General features: G+C 39.4%; 1 protein-coding gene across 2 annotated transcripts in view; it reads right to left on the reverse strand.

The window, feature by feature from the left end:
- The window catches only part of LOC133662748 (TOX high mobility group box family member 3-like), a 165,773-nt gene that overhangs the window by 49,319 nt on the left and 101,351 nt on the right, over positions 1 to 15,103 (reverse strand). For both annotated transcript variants that reach the window (XM_062066882.1, XM_062066890.1), the window contains exon 2: positions 14,559 to 14,627. In XM_062066882.1, coding sequence (XP_061922866.1) covers positions 14,559 to 14,627 — 69 coding nt within the window. The remainder of the gene's footprint in view (positions 1 to 14,558; positions 14,628 to 15,103) is intronic.

A 15,103-nucleotide genomic window follows, 5' to 3' on the forward strand; every position in this document is an offset into this window, starting at 1 on the left:
TAATGCTAACGACCCTAGCCTGATTACATTACGATAGCATGTACAAATATGCATTAAAACACCCCTACAGACATCACACAGGTGACGGTTAAGTAAGTATGAATAGTTTTAGTTATTTTGTAAAACTTACAAACGATGCTTGGAGTGAGGAATGAAGAAGCCGTATGAGTAGGAACGCTGTGGACGACTAGAAGATAAAAAAAACAGTTAAACTTCCGGTTCAAAGCACTAATGTCACGGCGGGGAGGTCGCAGCTTGCTGCGAGGTTTGTTTCCCCGGGATGCAAACGGACTACTCTGGACAAGGCGTGCAGGTAAAAACATGATTTAATTCCAACTAACACTCAACGAGGTACAAAACGGAAAACAACCCGAAGGCAAGCGTGCCTATTGCACGGGGAAGCTAAGGCAAAAACTTAGGACATGAAACTATAGACATGGACCTCATGAAACTGTGGCATGAAATAACTAAGACTTACTTGGCAAGGCATGAAGTAAACAAACAGCATGAACTATGGTATTGCATGAAACAAGTAATGATGCCAGGACGAATGACTTGCAAAGACAGGCTTAAATAATGGTCTCTTGATTCGAGCAGGTGTGTGTCCCGAACACCAGAGGCAGGTGAAACCAATAAGTCGCCATGGTAACTAAAACAAACAAGGGTGCACAAAAACAGGAACTATGGAGTCTAAAACTAACAGAACATAAAAAAAACATGATCCGGACCACGGATCATGACAACTTAACAGAAGGAAATACTGTAGACGTTCACCCCGCAGAACCTGCAGTGAGCAAACTCGCCCAAAAGATGGCGCCAAAGCACAAACAATAACACTTTTCAGTGTCTGTTAGCGAAGAAAAATCCTAATATTAGCCGTTTTATAAAGCGTAGGAAAATAGTAGTGGCTTAAAGTCTGGAATTTATGGTAGTTGGCAATCCCACCTTGTAAAACATGTTGCGAGGCTACAATATAGCTGTGTTCCGTCTAGGGATGGGTACTTTTTCATATTTGAACCGATGCCTGGGAATCAATACCGGTACTCACACTGCAAAATCTGAAATCTAAGTAAGATTGAATATCTCAAATAAGGGTGATATTTGCTTATTTGCTGTCTGATAAGATAATTCTTCTCACTAAGCAGATTTTATGTTAGAGTGTTTTACTTGTTTTAAGGGTTTTGGTCCTAAATTATCTCAGCAAGATATTACAGCTTGTTGCTGAGATTTTATGACCTATATTGAGTAAAACATGCTTGAAACTAGAATATCAACTGTTGCAAAGCTGTGTCATCAACACTCACAAGTATAAAAGTACTTTTTTAAAGTAATAATTTCTTACTTCAAGCATGAAAAAAAAATCATGACTTTGACACGATTGTGTCTCATATTAAAACAAATGACAGACAAATGGACTTTGCGGTTTTATTTTCAATGAAACAATAGAAAATACGTACTCATATAGTAGTGCACTTGTTATTAGTGAGAATATACTTATTTTAAGGTATTTTTGGATTCATTGGATTCATTCACTAATTTTACTTGTTTTGGAAAGTCTTGACAAGCCAAATTTTCTTGTTCTATTGGCAGATAATTTTGCTTAGTTCAAATAAAATACCCCTCATTTTTGTATTTTTTATTCTTGTTTTTGAACACTGACTTTTTGCAGTGCAATGGTACCAACTTTCAGTAGAAGAACAAAAGTGCATACACTCCTCCTCCTCGCTATGAGCACGAACTGATGAAAACTACTAGGATGAGAGGTCAAACGTCTTCTGAGACAAACAGTCAACTTATCAGTTGAAAGCCCGGAGAATAACAATGATCCGTATTTACATAGCGCTTTACTATACTACACATTACACATCACATTCACCCGTTCACACACTGTCATGTCCAAGGACACAGTGGCCGTGACTAGGCTGGCGGAAACTGGAATCGAACCTGGAACCCTTAAGTTGCTGACACGGCCGCTCTACCAGCCGGCGCCATGCTGCCTCAAGGCCCATTCATTGGCACACTTATCTTTAAATATAAAAAAAATCACGTTGTATAAAAGTGGCATGCTAACAGTATTTTCACATTTGTAAAAGACAACATATACTGTATACAGAGAAAAAGTAAAAAGACATACAACAGAATCACATGTAAAACATATTTGTTTTCAGACATGGACCAAAAAAACGACTTGCTGAAGGAACATATTTGTGTCTGATGTGATGGTATAAAAATGATAGAATAAAAAGAACAGAAGTCTTGGCCTTGAGTTCAATCAATAAAAAGTCAATATTCAGTGTACTTCAAAGCGGATCTTTACAAACGGCGTGGCTTTTGTCCAGTTTTCCGTCCTTGTAAAATCCAAAAAAGTTCCAAACTTTGGAGTTTTGTTTTGCTGATGTGTTGAATGTCTTTCGTGGTGACTCGATAGCGCTCCAGCCATTCATACATGAGTCATCCAGCAACAATAAAATTATGAAATAAAATAGCTCAATAGATATGTCTAATGTTTTTATTTCTGACAGTCCACCAAAATGTTGACACACACACACGTAGGACGGAGGATTCTCGTCTGTCCATCATCTGTCTTTGCACTGATCCGGAAGCCGTGTGTGTCCTTCTGACACGTGCTTAAAAAAATATGGCAAATAATGCTCGCAAAATGTTGCGCGTGCTAAATAACTACATTTGCATTTTTTCCTCTCAGTATTGCGGGCGTTTTAAAGATCAGCATATATTTTGCATATTAATGAACACAGAGACGCAAAATGGATTGCACGCCTTTGCACACGTTTAGTAGATCAGCTTTGCATGTGCTATCAATTTTGCTATCAATTGCTGTCAATATCAACCTACTCAGTGGCCTAGTGGTTAGCGTGTCTGCCCTGAGATCGGTAGGTTGTGAGTTCAAACCCCAAAGACTATAAAATTGGAGCCCGTTACCTCCCTGCTTGGCACTCAGCATCAAGGGTTGGAATTTGGGGTTAAATCACCAAAAAATGATTCCCAACCTCCAACCTCAGAGGACAAAGCTACGAACAATGGGACACCGGGCTTTCTGCTCCGCCGCTCCCAGTCTGTGGAACGCTCTCCCTGACCACCTGAGGGCACCACAGACTGTGGATGCTTTTTAAAAAGGCTTAAAAACCCTTCTTTTTAAAAAAAAGCCTTTTTTAGATGTATGCATACTAGTTATAGCTATTTTATTTATTTTGTATCTATTTTTTTGTTTTGTTTAATACATTGTAGCACTTTGAGGTTGTTTACTCAATGTAAAGTGCTTTTTACAAATAAAATCTATTATTATTATTATTAATTTCGCCACACTTAGTGTGTGTGTGACAATCATTGGTACTTTAACATTTTTAACTTTTTAATTTTGCACGTGCTTTAGTACACGCAAACCTTTAGCAAATCAGCTCCCAAGTGCTTGAGCAGGTGTGTAGTCTGCCACCAGACGTGAGACCTTGTGAGCAACAAAGGCATCAAATTGTGGTCCCGTTTTACGTTAATCAATACCCGGCAGTACTGACAAAATTCGGTCGGTGCCTATAAAAGTACTAAATTTGATAGCCATCCCTAGCTCCGTCATTGTTTTGTTTTTTTACTGTGATGTACTAGTGCTTGCCTAAACTGAACATTAAACACGTCCTCTATCTTCACAGAAAAATACTTTAGCGTAAATGATAGGTAAACATCTTTCTGTGATGTCTAAGTCATCGAAAAACAGTTTTGATGCAAAGATAAGACTATATTTTTGTCCCTGGAATAAGAAAAAGGACATAGACAGATATTTTTTTATTCAAGTCTAGAAATGTATAAATGTAGCGCCAAAACGGCTACGCCATTTTGATTGTGACGTACTTGTTGAGTTTGGCTTGCATGGTTAAAGTTAAAGTTAAAGTTAAAGTTAAAGTTAAAGTTAAAGTTAAAGTTAAAGTACCACTGATAGCCACACACACACTAAGTGTGGTGAAATTAACCTCTGCATTTGACCCATCCCCTTGTTCCAAACCCTGGGAGGTGAGGGGAGCAGTGAGCAGCAGCGGTGGCCGCGCTCGGGAATCATTTTGGTGATTTGGTTTTGCGGTGGTCGTTTCCCCAAGAAGCAAAAGGATGTCAATAAGTAGCGTGCAGCTACGAAGGTCATTTTTTTCGAAATACGACGGCAAAAATACGTAAAGGAAAACGTGGCGATGGCACGGGAAGATATGGCAAAGCTTAACAAGGAAACTAGCAACAAGGGAGCAAGAAACTAGTAAATATAAACCTACTTGACAAGAATCACCAAACGTAAGCGTTGCGTGAGGCGAACAAGACTGCCAGACAGAGTGTGACGCGAGGCAGGAATAAATAGCTCTCTGATTGGTGACCGGGAGCAGGTGAGCATCCCGACCACTAATCAGAGGCAGGTGCAGAAAATCAGCACCCATGGCAACTATGACAACAAACGAGGGTCTTGAAACAGAAATAAACAACAACTAAGGAAATACCAAACTAGGGTTGTATGGTATACCGGTATTAGTATAGTACCGTGATACTAATGAATCATTAGTATCATTATACCACCTCTAAAAAGTACCGGTCCGCCACCCGCGCCCCCGTTTTTGTCACGTCATGACATTGCTGGTTTACTAGCAGAGGAGCATGTTCGGCAGTGCACAATCACAGAGTACTTACAAGCAGACACAGTTGTAGACAGAAAAGGGAGAACGGGCGCATTTAGGCTTCAAAACTAACGATAAAGGTGAAGTTATAACACTGAAACGCCCACCGGAAGAGGTGCTTTAAGACATAGTTAGCTCGCTAGCGGCTAAAGTCCAGCCCCAGTCGGTAGTGTTTTAGCTACTTCTAAATCACTCATCCTGGTCTCCATGACGACAAATAAAGTATGTTTCTTACAAGTATCATCCCTGCAGGATGAGGAATAGCTAACACTACACACCGTAGCTCACCGGCGTCAAAATGTAAACAAACGCCATTGGTGGATCCACACCTAACATCCAGGCTAGACTACTGCAACGCACTTCTTGTCGGGATCCCCAGCAAGAACATCCAGAAGCTGCAATACATGCAGAATAGTGCTGCTAAGATCCTGATGAGAGTGCGGAAATACAACCATATCACACCAATTCTCAAATCCCTTCACTGGCTTCCTGTTCCACTCAGGTTTGAATACAAAGTCTCCCTACTAACCCACCAGTGCCTCCATGGAAATGCCCCCCTCTACCTCAAAGAAATACTCACCCCCAAATCCTCCACACGACACCTCCGCTCCGCACAGGATAACCTCCTCCAACCTCGTAGGACAAAGCTACGAACTATGGGAGACCGGGTTTTCTGCTCCGCCGCTCCCAGTCTGTGGAACGCTCTCCCTGACCACCTGAGGGCACCACAGACTGTGGATGCTTTTTAAAAAGGCTTAAAAAAAAAAGCCTTTTTATAGATATATGCATACTAGTTCTAGCTATTAGGCTGTTGTAGTTTTTATTTTTATTTATTTGTATTATCTTTTTATTATTTTTATTTTTTTTAATACATTGTAGCACTTTGAGGTTGTTTGCTCAATTTAAAGTGCTTTTTACAAATAAAATATATTATTAATATTATCCACTGTAATGATACCAAGTACAGTAGCGTATCTAGTCAATACTACTATGATTACGTCGATATTTTTTGGCATCACAACAACTTCTTTCGGTTTTTTTAAATGTATATTATGTTTATAAACTCAGGAAATATGTCCCCGGACACATGAGAACTTTGAATATGACCAATGTATGATCCTGTAACGACTTGGTAACTGATTGGTACCCAAATTTGTGGTATCATCCAAAACTAATGTAAAGTATCCAAACAACAGAATAATAAGTGATTAGTACATTTTAAGAGAAATGTAGATGGAACATGTTAAAAGAGAAAGTAAGCAGATATTAACAGCAAATGAACAAGCAGATTAATAATTCATTTTCTACCACTTGTCCTTAATAATGTAGACAAAATAATAGAATGATAAATGACAAAATATGTTACTGCATACGTCAGCAGCTAAATTAGGAGCCTTTGTTTGCTTACTTACTACAAAAAGACAAGTTGTCTTGAATGTGCACTATTTTATTTACGGACTAAATTGCAATAATAAACATATGTTTAATGTACCCTAAGATTTTTTTGTTAAAATAAACCCAATGATGCAATTGTTTGTGGTCCCCTTAATTTAGAAAAGTACCGAAAAGTATCAGAACAATTTTGGTACCAAAATATTAGTATCGGGACAACACTTTACCAAACTAAACATAACATGATAATGATAGAACTCTAAGCATATTATCTACGTTTGTAGCGGAAAAAAAGTATCAGTCAACTCCCTTAACTCTTCCCATTAGAGCTTATCTTCTTTTATGCTGAAGAACAAATAGGAAGAGACAAGGGGTGCTATGGAAGCCAGGAGAGACAATGTTCTTCACATAAAGAGATGCCAGGAGAAATAACCTGGTGCACATTGTGCAGGAGCAACAAGACGACGAGAGAAACCAAAAACAGGAAGGTGAAAGATTTATCGGTGGATTTTCTCCTTGCAGGCAGCGCTTTCAGGGAAAGCAACAAAAAGCTTTTCTTTTTTTTTATCTTTTTTTTTTTAAAGGCAACAACGAACAGTCCTTACAATGAATGCAGTAATGCTATTCACAGATGCAATAAGCAAGACATGTTGAAGGCAGCAGCATGTAATTACTGCCAGGGAATCAATGCGGGCAAGATTAAGGATCAGGTTTCAAATCAGCAAGGCAAGGCAGGCTACCAGCAACATCACTTCACATTTGTAGTCCATTTCTACATATTTATAGTTCATTAGCCGTCTCTAATGTGATTGGCTGAGTAAAGCGATACGTGCGAGTGGAAGACAATCTTTAGTAGACAGCATCCTTTACTTCTATACAAGCTTTCCCCCTGCAAGGATGTGTGCTTTAGCAGACATGAGCAGGTCATCTTATCTCATCCTCTAAGTGCTTCAGGTAAATGATACAGCAGCCATCAAAACAGCAGAGTGGATGCAAAAGCACTCTGCCTCTTGCACAAAAGATGTGTAGTCCAGCAGGAGTGTGAAACAGTTGTAGTGAGATGGGAGGCTTTATATTTGGGTTTAGAACATATAATATCTGTAAATAATTGAAAGATATCCATCCATCCTTTTTCTACCACTGTACACCTTGGACAAGATATCATAAACGCCATATTTTATTGCTGCCTACTCCCATTGCTCACAGTGGATTTCTTCGAGGGATGGGCGAAAAGCGCACTTCACATTTGTTAAGTAGTAACTTAGATTATCCTAACTGTTGTATATAAGTTAAAGTTAAAGTACCAATGATAGTCACACACACACTAGGTGTGGTGGAATTACACTCTGCATTTGACTCGTCCCCTTGTTCCACCCCACTGGGAGGTGAGGGGAGCAGTGAGCAGCAGCGGTGGCTGCTCCCGGGAGTCATTTTTGGTGATTTGACCCCCAATTCCAATCCTTGATGCTGAGTGCCAAGCAGGGAGGTAATGTGTCCCATTGTTATAGTCTTTGGTGTGACTAGGCCGGGGTTTGAACTCACAACCTACCGGACCATGGGCATTAATACATAACCAAACACAGTTTGATCAGGCCAAATGCAGTTAAACCTCGATTTACTAACCCCTCATTGTTTAAACTTGTTGCTTCATGAACCACAGACCGAATAAATCGTCTCTCGAGCCTTTTAAATCTTCTTTGAAGACACACTTATTTGCGCGGGAGTGAATGAATTGATTTAAACAAGTTGAAATACTTATTCGGGTGTTACCATTTAGTGGTCAATTGTACAGAATATGTACTGTACTGTGCAATCTACTAATAAATGTTTCAATCAATCAATCAATCAATCAGTTTAACACAAGCTGAGCTGGACATATTTATATACATTTTAATGTTTTTATTTACCATATTTTCCGGACTATAAGGAGCACTTAATTTATTTATTTTTTTCTCAAAACTTGACAGTGCGCATAAAATAACCCGGTGCACCTAATGTTCGGAATAATTCTGGTTTTGCTCACCGACCTCGAAGCAATTTTATTTGGTACATAGTGTAATGACAAGTGTGACCAGTAGATGGCAATCAAACATAAGAGATATGATGGCAATATCACTCCAGTAAACAACACCAACATTGTATATGTTCCATTGAAAATATAGAACGTTACACACGGCGCTCAAAAATCTATCAAAATGTTTTAGTACGACTTTGGTAAGCTATGAAGCCGCACCGCTTGATGGATTGTCGGTGCATTAAACATACGAGTATTATTATGGTGTTTGTATAAGGTAAGTTAAAGTTAAAGTTAAAGTACCAATGATTGTCACACAACATATTATCTGGTGTTTTGTTTAGCAATATTATGTAAAATAACTTTTCTTAGCTTCTGGTACCTGCTGGTCTGTATTTGGGATCTGCATAAATCCTAAAAAATTGCGCGCCGTAACGACGACATAGTCGATAGGCTTCTTCTTTTTCTCTATCTTCTTGTTATGGGACATTCATCCTCCGCTGTTGCCATTTCTAATATAAAGTAGTGTAAAGTTCTTACTTATATCTGTCAGTAAACTCGCCATGAAAGCGCTAAAACATACCGGTGTAGTGAGTTTACATTATTCACCCAAGAAACTTTAGTTATTAGAGAGATCTGGTCAGACGGTTTTTCACGGGACATATTTCCAGCGGATGAGGAGATACTGCTCCGTTATTGATTTAAGTAAAGTCTGAATGTCATTAAAACAGTTAGCTCCATCTTTTGACACTTCTTCCACTCCCGTCCTTGCACGCTATACCACTACAACAAAGATGACGGGGAGAAGACGCTGCCGAAGGTGAGCCACGTAAATATGACCGCCCACAAAACGGCGCATCCTGAAGCGACTGTCAGAAAGCGGCTTGAAGATGATCTGTAAAACATAATCTATGCAACATTTTGACCAAAGAACCACCATTACATGTTATGTAGACCACAAGGAAGTGTTTTCCATTTAGAAAAAAAATTATAATAATATAACTCCTTTAATGCGGCCTAAAATCCGGTGCGCCTTTTTTATGAAAAAAGATCGAAAATAGACCATTCATCGGCGGTGCACCCTATGGTCCGGAAAATATGTTTTGTTTTGTTTTTTACTATTTTTATGAATATTCCTTATTTTATTTTATTCATAGTGCTTATATTGTTATATATCTGTTGTGCTTATTTACTTTTTCCAATGCTATTGATTGGTTTGTTTAGCTGTGTTTTATATATAGAATGTTCTGTACTTTTTGTGATTTTTATACTATTTTTACATTTATTTTTCACTTTTTACCTTTTTAGATTTTAATCTCTACAGCACTTTGTCGCAGTAGTGGCTGTTTTAAAATTGTGCTATGTAAATAAATAAACCTTGACCTAAAAATATGTATGAACCTTGTCTCAGTGTTTAACTCGCAGCACAGGCCAGCAGTGATGTGATTTTTAGCCTTTTTAGAGCATTTGTTTAGTTTTGCAAGCTCAATATGAGTGCAAAGAAAGCAAGGGAGAAGCGATGTGTGGTTTTGAAACATTTAGGATGTGTCCACAGCGTCTCATCTCCTACCTTCCGCTGCACACCAAGAGGATTAACCGACATGGTAAAGTGGATCGTATGTTTTTATTCCTAATCATTGTAGCGACCTGGCTGTTAAAACACTTTCAAACTGTGAGTGCACCACAGAGCTAGTGACAGTGTTTTGGTTTTATTTTTACAGACAAGTTTGAGCCATCACCTGCTTGTTACATTTGTTTGATATACAGTACTGTAGAGCACTTTATAGTGTGTTTCAAATGTACAAACCTTTACTCCTCCCCCTCTGGCTGAGAGCTTTACTTAATGTCCAAATAAGTACGTCCAACTCGCTGTGACACTTTGGCGTTGTTTAACACGAGTATCCAACATTGGAACAACATTGGAAAGTCAGAAGAAGACAACATTCATCATACATCCCCTTTAACTAGTTCTTCTTAAATAGTGGGAATGAATGTATTATTATTATTATTAATAGAGTTAATTCACATTTATTTCTCAGTGTAAAATGGTTCAAGTTGGTCAAAAAACGTCTGTAGTTTAAAACATTTTTTTTTTATTTCAGGCAAATTGATGCACTTTAAATCTTTTCTGTTACAGACTAAAAATAATGTTAAAAGGTGCTGTTAGCAAATTCCTCAGTTACATTTTTCTAAGCAAAAAACATAACAAGAACAATAACACCGGCTACCTTATGTTACCATTAGTGGTTTAACAGAACACATTTGTTTCACAATTTTCCTATATTTAGCACAATTACAAAGTTTATGTCATAACAATTTTTATCTCGTCAAAATGTTACGGCGGGGTCGCATTTTACTGCGTGGATCGTTATCCCCGGATGCAGACGGAACTACGGAGGCAAGGTGCAGGTGAGAAAATTATTTATTGTCCATGAAACATGCAAAAATACAAAAATAAACAAAACAATCGTGCCTACAGCACGGGAAGCTAACGGAATAGCTAACAAGGAAAGCTTAGCATATGAACGGGCAAACAAATGGCGAAGCTCAGCTCAGGAATCAAATAAGTAGATGTCGTAACTGTTGCATGGAAGCAAATTACAAAGCCAGAACTAGTGTGGCGAAAAGCAGGAATAAATAGCTCTCTGATTAGTGCCCGGCCGCAGGTGAGCGTCCCGAACACTAATCAGAGGCAGGTGACACTAATCTGCACCCAAGGCAACTAAAGCACAAACCCATAGGTGCACGAAACAGGAACTGAAGGAGTCAAAAACTAAACAAACATGATCCGGGGAACGGATCATGACAATACAAAAGCAGATAAACATCTGTTCAGTATTTTAACATAAAAGTTTTTGTTTGTGAGGCATTAAAAGCCACAAAATGCAATGGGTCCATCAGACCCACAAACGCTGGCCGAGTAACAACAATATGAAAGTTGCATGGAACATTTCTCTGCTAGTTTCTGCATCCTACAGGGATTCTTCTTTTGTGTTTCTGCACCTGCGGTTCCCACACAAGGTTGCACCATTGTTTGTCAACACTGTCTGCTCTCATTTTCTCGCACATTTGAGCCTCTGATGTTCTGTGTACCTACACTCTGTCCTCCTCCTGTCTAGGCCTGCTGTGTGTGTGTGTGTGTGTGTGTGTGTGTGTGTGTGTGTGTGTGTGTGTGTGTGTGTGTGTGTGTGTGTGTGTGTGTGTGTGTGTGTGTGTGTGTGTGTGTGTGTGTGTGTGTGTGTGTGTGTGTGTGTGTGGTACACAGAACATCAATTTCCACATTTCAAATAGCCCCGGGTCCAGTGGACCCGGACATCTTATATGTAATAGAAATGGGTAGGTGGGGTGTATGGTGGGTGGTCATTAAATATGTATTCTGATATATGTTCTTCACAGCAAATGAGCCAAAGTCAGTGAGCCTCCGTTTGAAAAATTAATTAATTGTATAATTTTTCTTTTAATAAAAAATGAAAACGGGTCCCACAGACCCGAACACCACACAAGGATTAAAAAACATAATAAATATTATTTTAATTTGTAAAGTTTTTTGAGTGTTTTTTTTTCAATAACGAACGCAAACTATTCCGTTGGTGGCGTCACGCCAGTTCACAACCGTCCGTTTATTACACTACTGTGTATTATTCCAAGTTTAGGTGTTTGAAAAAAAAAAAAAAAGCAGGCCTCTTTGTTGTATGTTCCCACCCGACGTGCATTTGCCACATAAACAAGCTTCTCCTGGAATGTTCCGCCACGGCGAGGTATGTTTCTCCAGCGCTCCTTGTCCTCTTCACTGCCTCTTTATCTCCCCTTCTGTCCTCCTGATCGAGGAGCAGAACCATCTGTGCCCAAACATTGGAAACAGTTGTTCCTTTTGATAAAGTGCAAATGAGCTTGGCTGGCTCCCCCCCCCCCCCCCCCCCATTTTCTTTAAACTCAAGAAGCAACCCCCATTTTGCCAACCAAAGTCCCCCACACAGACCATCCCATCCCCCTTCGTCCTGAACTCTCGGGGGTCTCCATGTTGCCGTGGTCCGTAATGACCCGTGCATACGGAGGACGTATCGCATTGCAGGGTTTCACGCTCAGAAACCGTAACCCTATAACTATGATTCTAGCAACATTGGCTTTTGGTGACATCTCACGTCCTCAAAACTAGGTCTTTTATCAGGTCTTTTGTAAATGCAAACCAGGCACGTGTTCTCATATTTCCAAGATGTCAAGAGTGCGGTCAGATCACATCAACGCCACCTCTTTAGAAGTTGAGTCCTTCACAACCGGGGACGGTCAGCGGTTGTTGTCTCCGGGTCAAAGGATGAGGCGGATAAAAAAAAAATAACGCAGACGGATGGGAGTAACTGGGATTCATCTGTGTGAAAAGTGCGGAGACTTTTTATAGAGATTTATTATATTGAGCCACGTCCTTGAAGAAGTGAATTACGAGGCACAAAGAAATGAAAAAAATAGATCTATTATTCATAGAAAGGGGGCCCAATGAAAAGGCTTCACCAGCAAATGGGAGCTTCGTGTTTAAGTCACACAACCTGTCATGTTTTTTTACCATATTTGCAAAGATTTAAATCATAAAAGTTACTAAAACATCTAAATATTTGTACAATGGAACCTCTACAATTTTGGGTGTCCCGATACAACATTTTACTTTCGATATTAGAGCCTTGAGTATTGTCTGATACTGACATTGATCTAATACACAGGTGTCAAACGCCAGATGTGGCCCTCCACTTCATTGTTTTTGGCCCTCGGAAGCCTGGAAATAATTAAGTTAAAGATAAAGTACCAATGATTGTCAATCACACATTAGATGTGGTGAAATGTATCCTCTGCATTTGACCCATCTCCTTGTTCCACCCCCTGGGAGGTGAGGAGAGCAGTGAGCAGCAGCAGTGGCTGCGCCCGGGAATCATTTTTGGTGATTTAATCCCCAATTCCTTGATGCAGAGTGCCACTTTTATAGTCTTCGGTATGACTCGGATTGAACTCACGACCTACCGATCTCAGGGCAGACACTCTAAACCACAAGGCCACTGAGCAGGTGTGTCAATAAAGTACTATAACTTTTCTTACTAAATGTATTCTTTCTTTCTATTTTGGGATTCATAAAGTGTATACTTCTTCCCATTACCCATTTGAGATATGTTTAATTTAATTTAATTTTAATTGTATTTTATTTTCTTAATTGAATTTCCTTTTCTTTTTTGTGAAATAATAACATTGCCATTGAGCACAAGATTGTTCACTGGAGAGATGTATGTATATTACGTACTACATGTATGATGTGGAGCTGACTATGACATACTCAATAAACAATAAACGGATTTAAAAAAATATATGTACTCCATGTAATCGCAAATTATGTTAACTTATAGATTGTCTAATTATGCAAAAATATATTATCAAACATTCAAACCATTTTTTAAATATAAATAAATACTACTAATAATGATTTCAAAGCAAGTTATGCATCAAATTCTGCAATGTAAAAGTAGCAATGGATTTCATGGTAAAATTTTGAAATTTACTGTGGTTTTTACAGCATTTTTTTCTAAATGAAAAAAAACAGTACTTTTTTTTTTTACTGTAATAAACTGTGGTTAAAAGGCTTAAAATTCCTTGAAGAAGTATATTTAATAAAATACAAACAAAATTGTTGTGGGGAGGCGGGGCCGGCAGACCGACAGCGAGGCGTGCCCCGCCGGAGTCGACTCCGAGATGGCGGCGAGAAGGCGTGGCCGGCAGTCCAACAGCGAGGCAGGGCACACCGGAGCCCGCTCCAAGTTGGTGGCGAGGAAGCGTGGCCGGCAGTCTAACAGCGAGGCAGGGCACACCGGAGCCCGCTCCAAGATGGCGGTGAAGAGGCGTGGACGACGAGCAAGCAGCGATCAGTACAAGGTGCTCAGCTGGGCACAATTTAAATATCCTCTCGCACTGTAAACGTCAGGGGAAGAGACGGAAAGAGAAACCGGAGCCAGGAGGAAGCGGATGCTGAGAGAAAGAGACTGAGAGCGCAAGGGAGACGAAGACTCGCATGGCTGAAAAGCAAGCGGAAGAGCGAGCAAGTGGAACCGGAGCTGAAAAGCGAAAGAAGACGCAGATTTATTGAAATAATAAAGAAGTCTAAACCTGCTCGACAATGTCCTTCCTTGATTGTCCTGAGAACCCGGACGACGGCACGAGTCGTTTGCAATTGTATTAACACCTGTGGCTGTAAGCAACCTCCTGATGTATATATTGTGTTTAAATCATCTCTACAAGATGGCGGTAGCTGCATTTGATGTATCAACAGCTTTGTCTGCCTCTGTATGCGTTTTAAAATATTGATTGCTGTCGGTGTGAAAGTCAAGCTTGTACATTTGTTGTATTGTTGTTTACAATAAAGTCATCAGTTCTTTTAATGCACTCCAAATCATTATGTACAGTGAACTGTGATCGTTGAAAGGTTAAATAGGGGTCCATAGAAACGCCATACTTACATCACCAGCATTCAGCAGGGTGCCACTAGCTTCCGACATGTTCATGTAGTTGTTGTTGTTGTTTTGGAACTGAAAAAAAGAACAGACAAAACACAATCAGCAGTGGCATTAAACTGTGCGTGTATGGGCGGAGGGGCTGTAAAGTTTGAGGATGTATTTTTCCTGACATTTAAATATGTAAATTATTGTCATAAATGGTCATTTTTAATAAATACTGTATGCATTTTTAAATGAAAGAAACTGCCTGTTCTAAATGTATCCACTGGATGTCACAATAGCAATTATGTTAGGCAAGCAAATAGTTTATACCGGGGTGAACAAGTATACCAAGCAAGAGGTACGCGGTAAAGCTGGGCAGTGACTCCTCCCCCTCGACAACAATTGACAACCTCACTTAAAATGCTGCATGACTCACTGCACATTGATATAATTCTGTGAAAATGAGTGTCTTCTGTGCAAATTTAAAGAACGTGAACAGTGGAAATGACAAATGAGGTAGTTGTTACATGGACAAGTTTTTATTTATGCTTTATTTAGTTTTTTGT

The sequence above is a fragment of the Entelurus aequoreus genome, linkage group LG02, assembly GCF_033978785.1.
Source record: "Entelurus aequoreus isolate RoL-2023_Sb linkage group LG02, RoL_Eaeq_v1.1, whole genome shotgun sequence".
NCBI classification, from domain to species: domain Eukaryota; kingdom Metazoa; phylum Chordata; class Actinopteri; order Syngnathiformes; family Syngnathidae; genus Entelurus; species Entelurus aequoreus.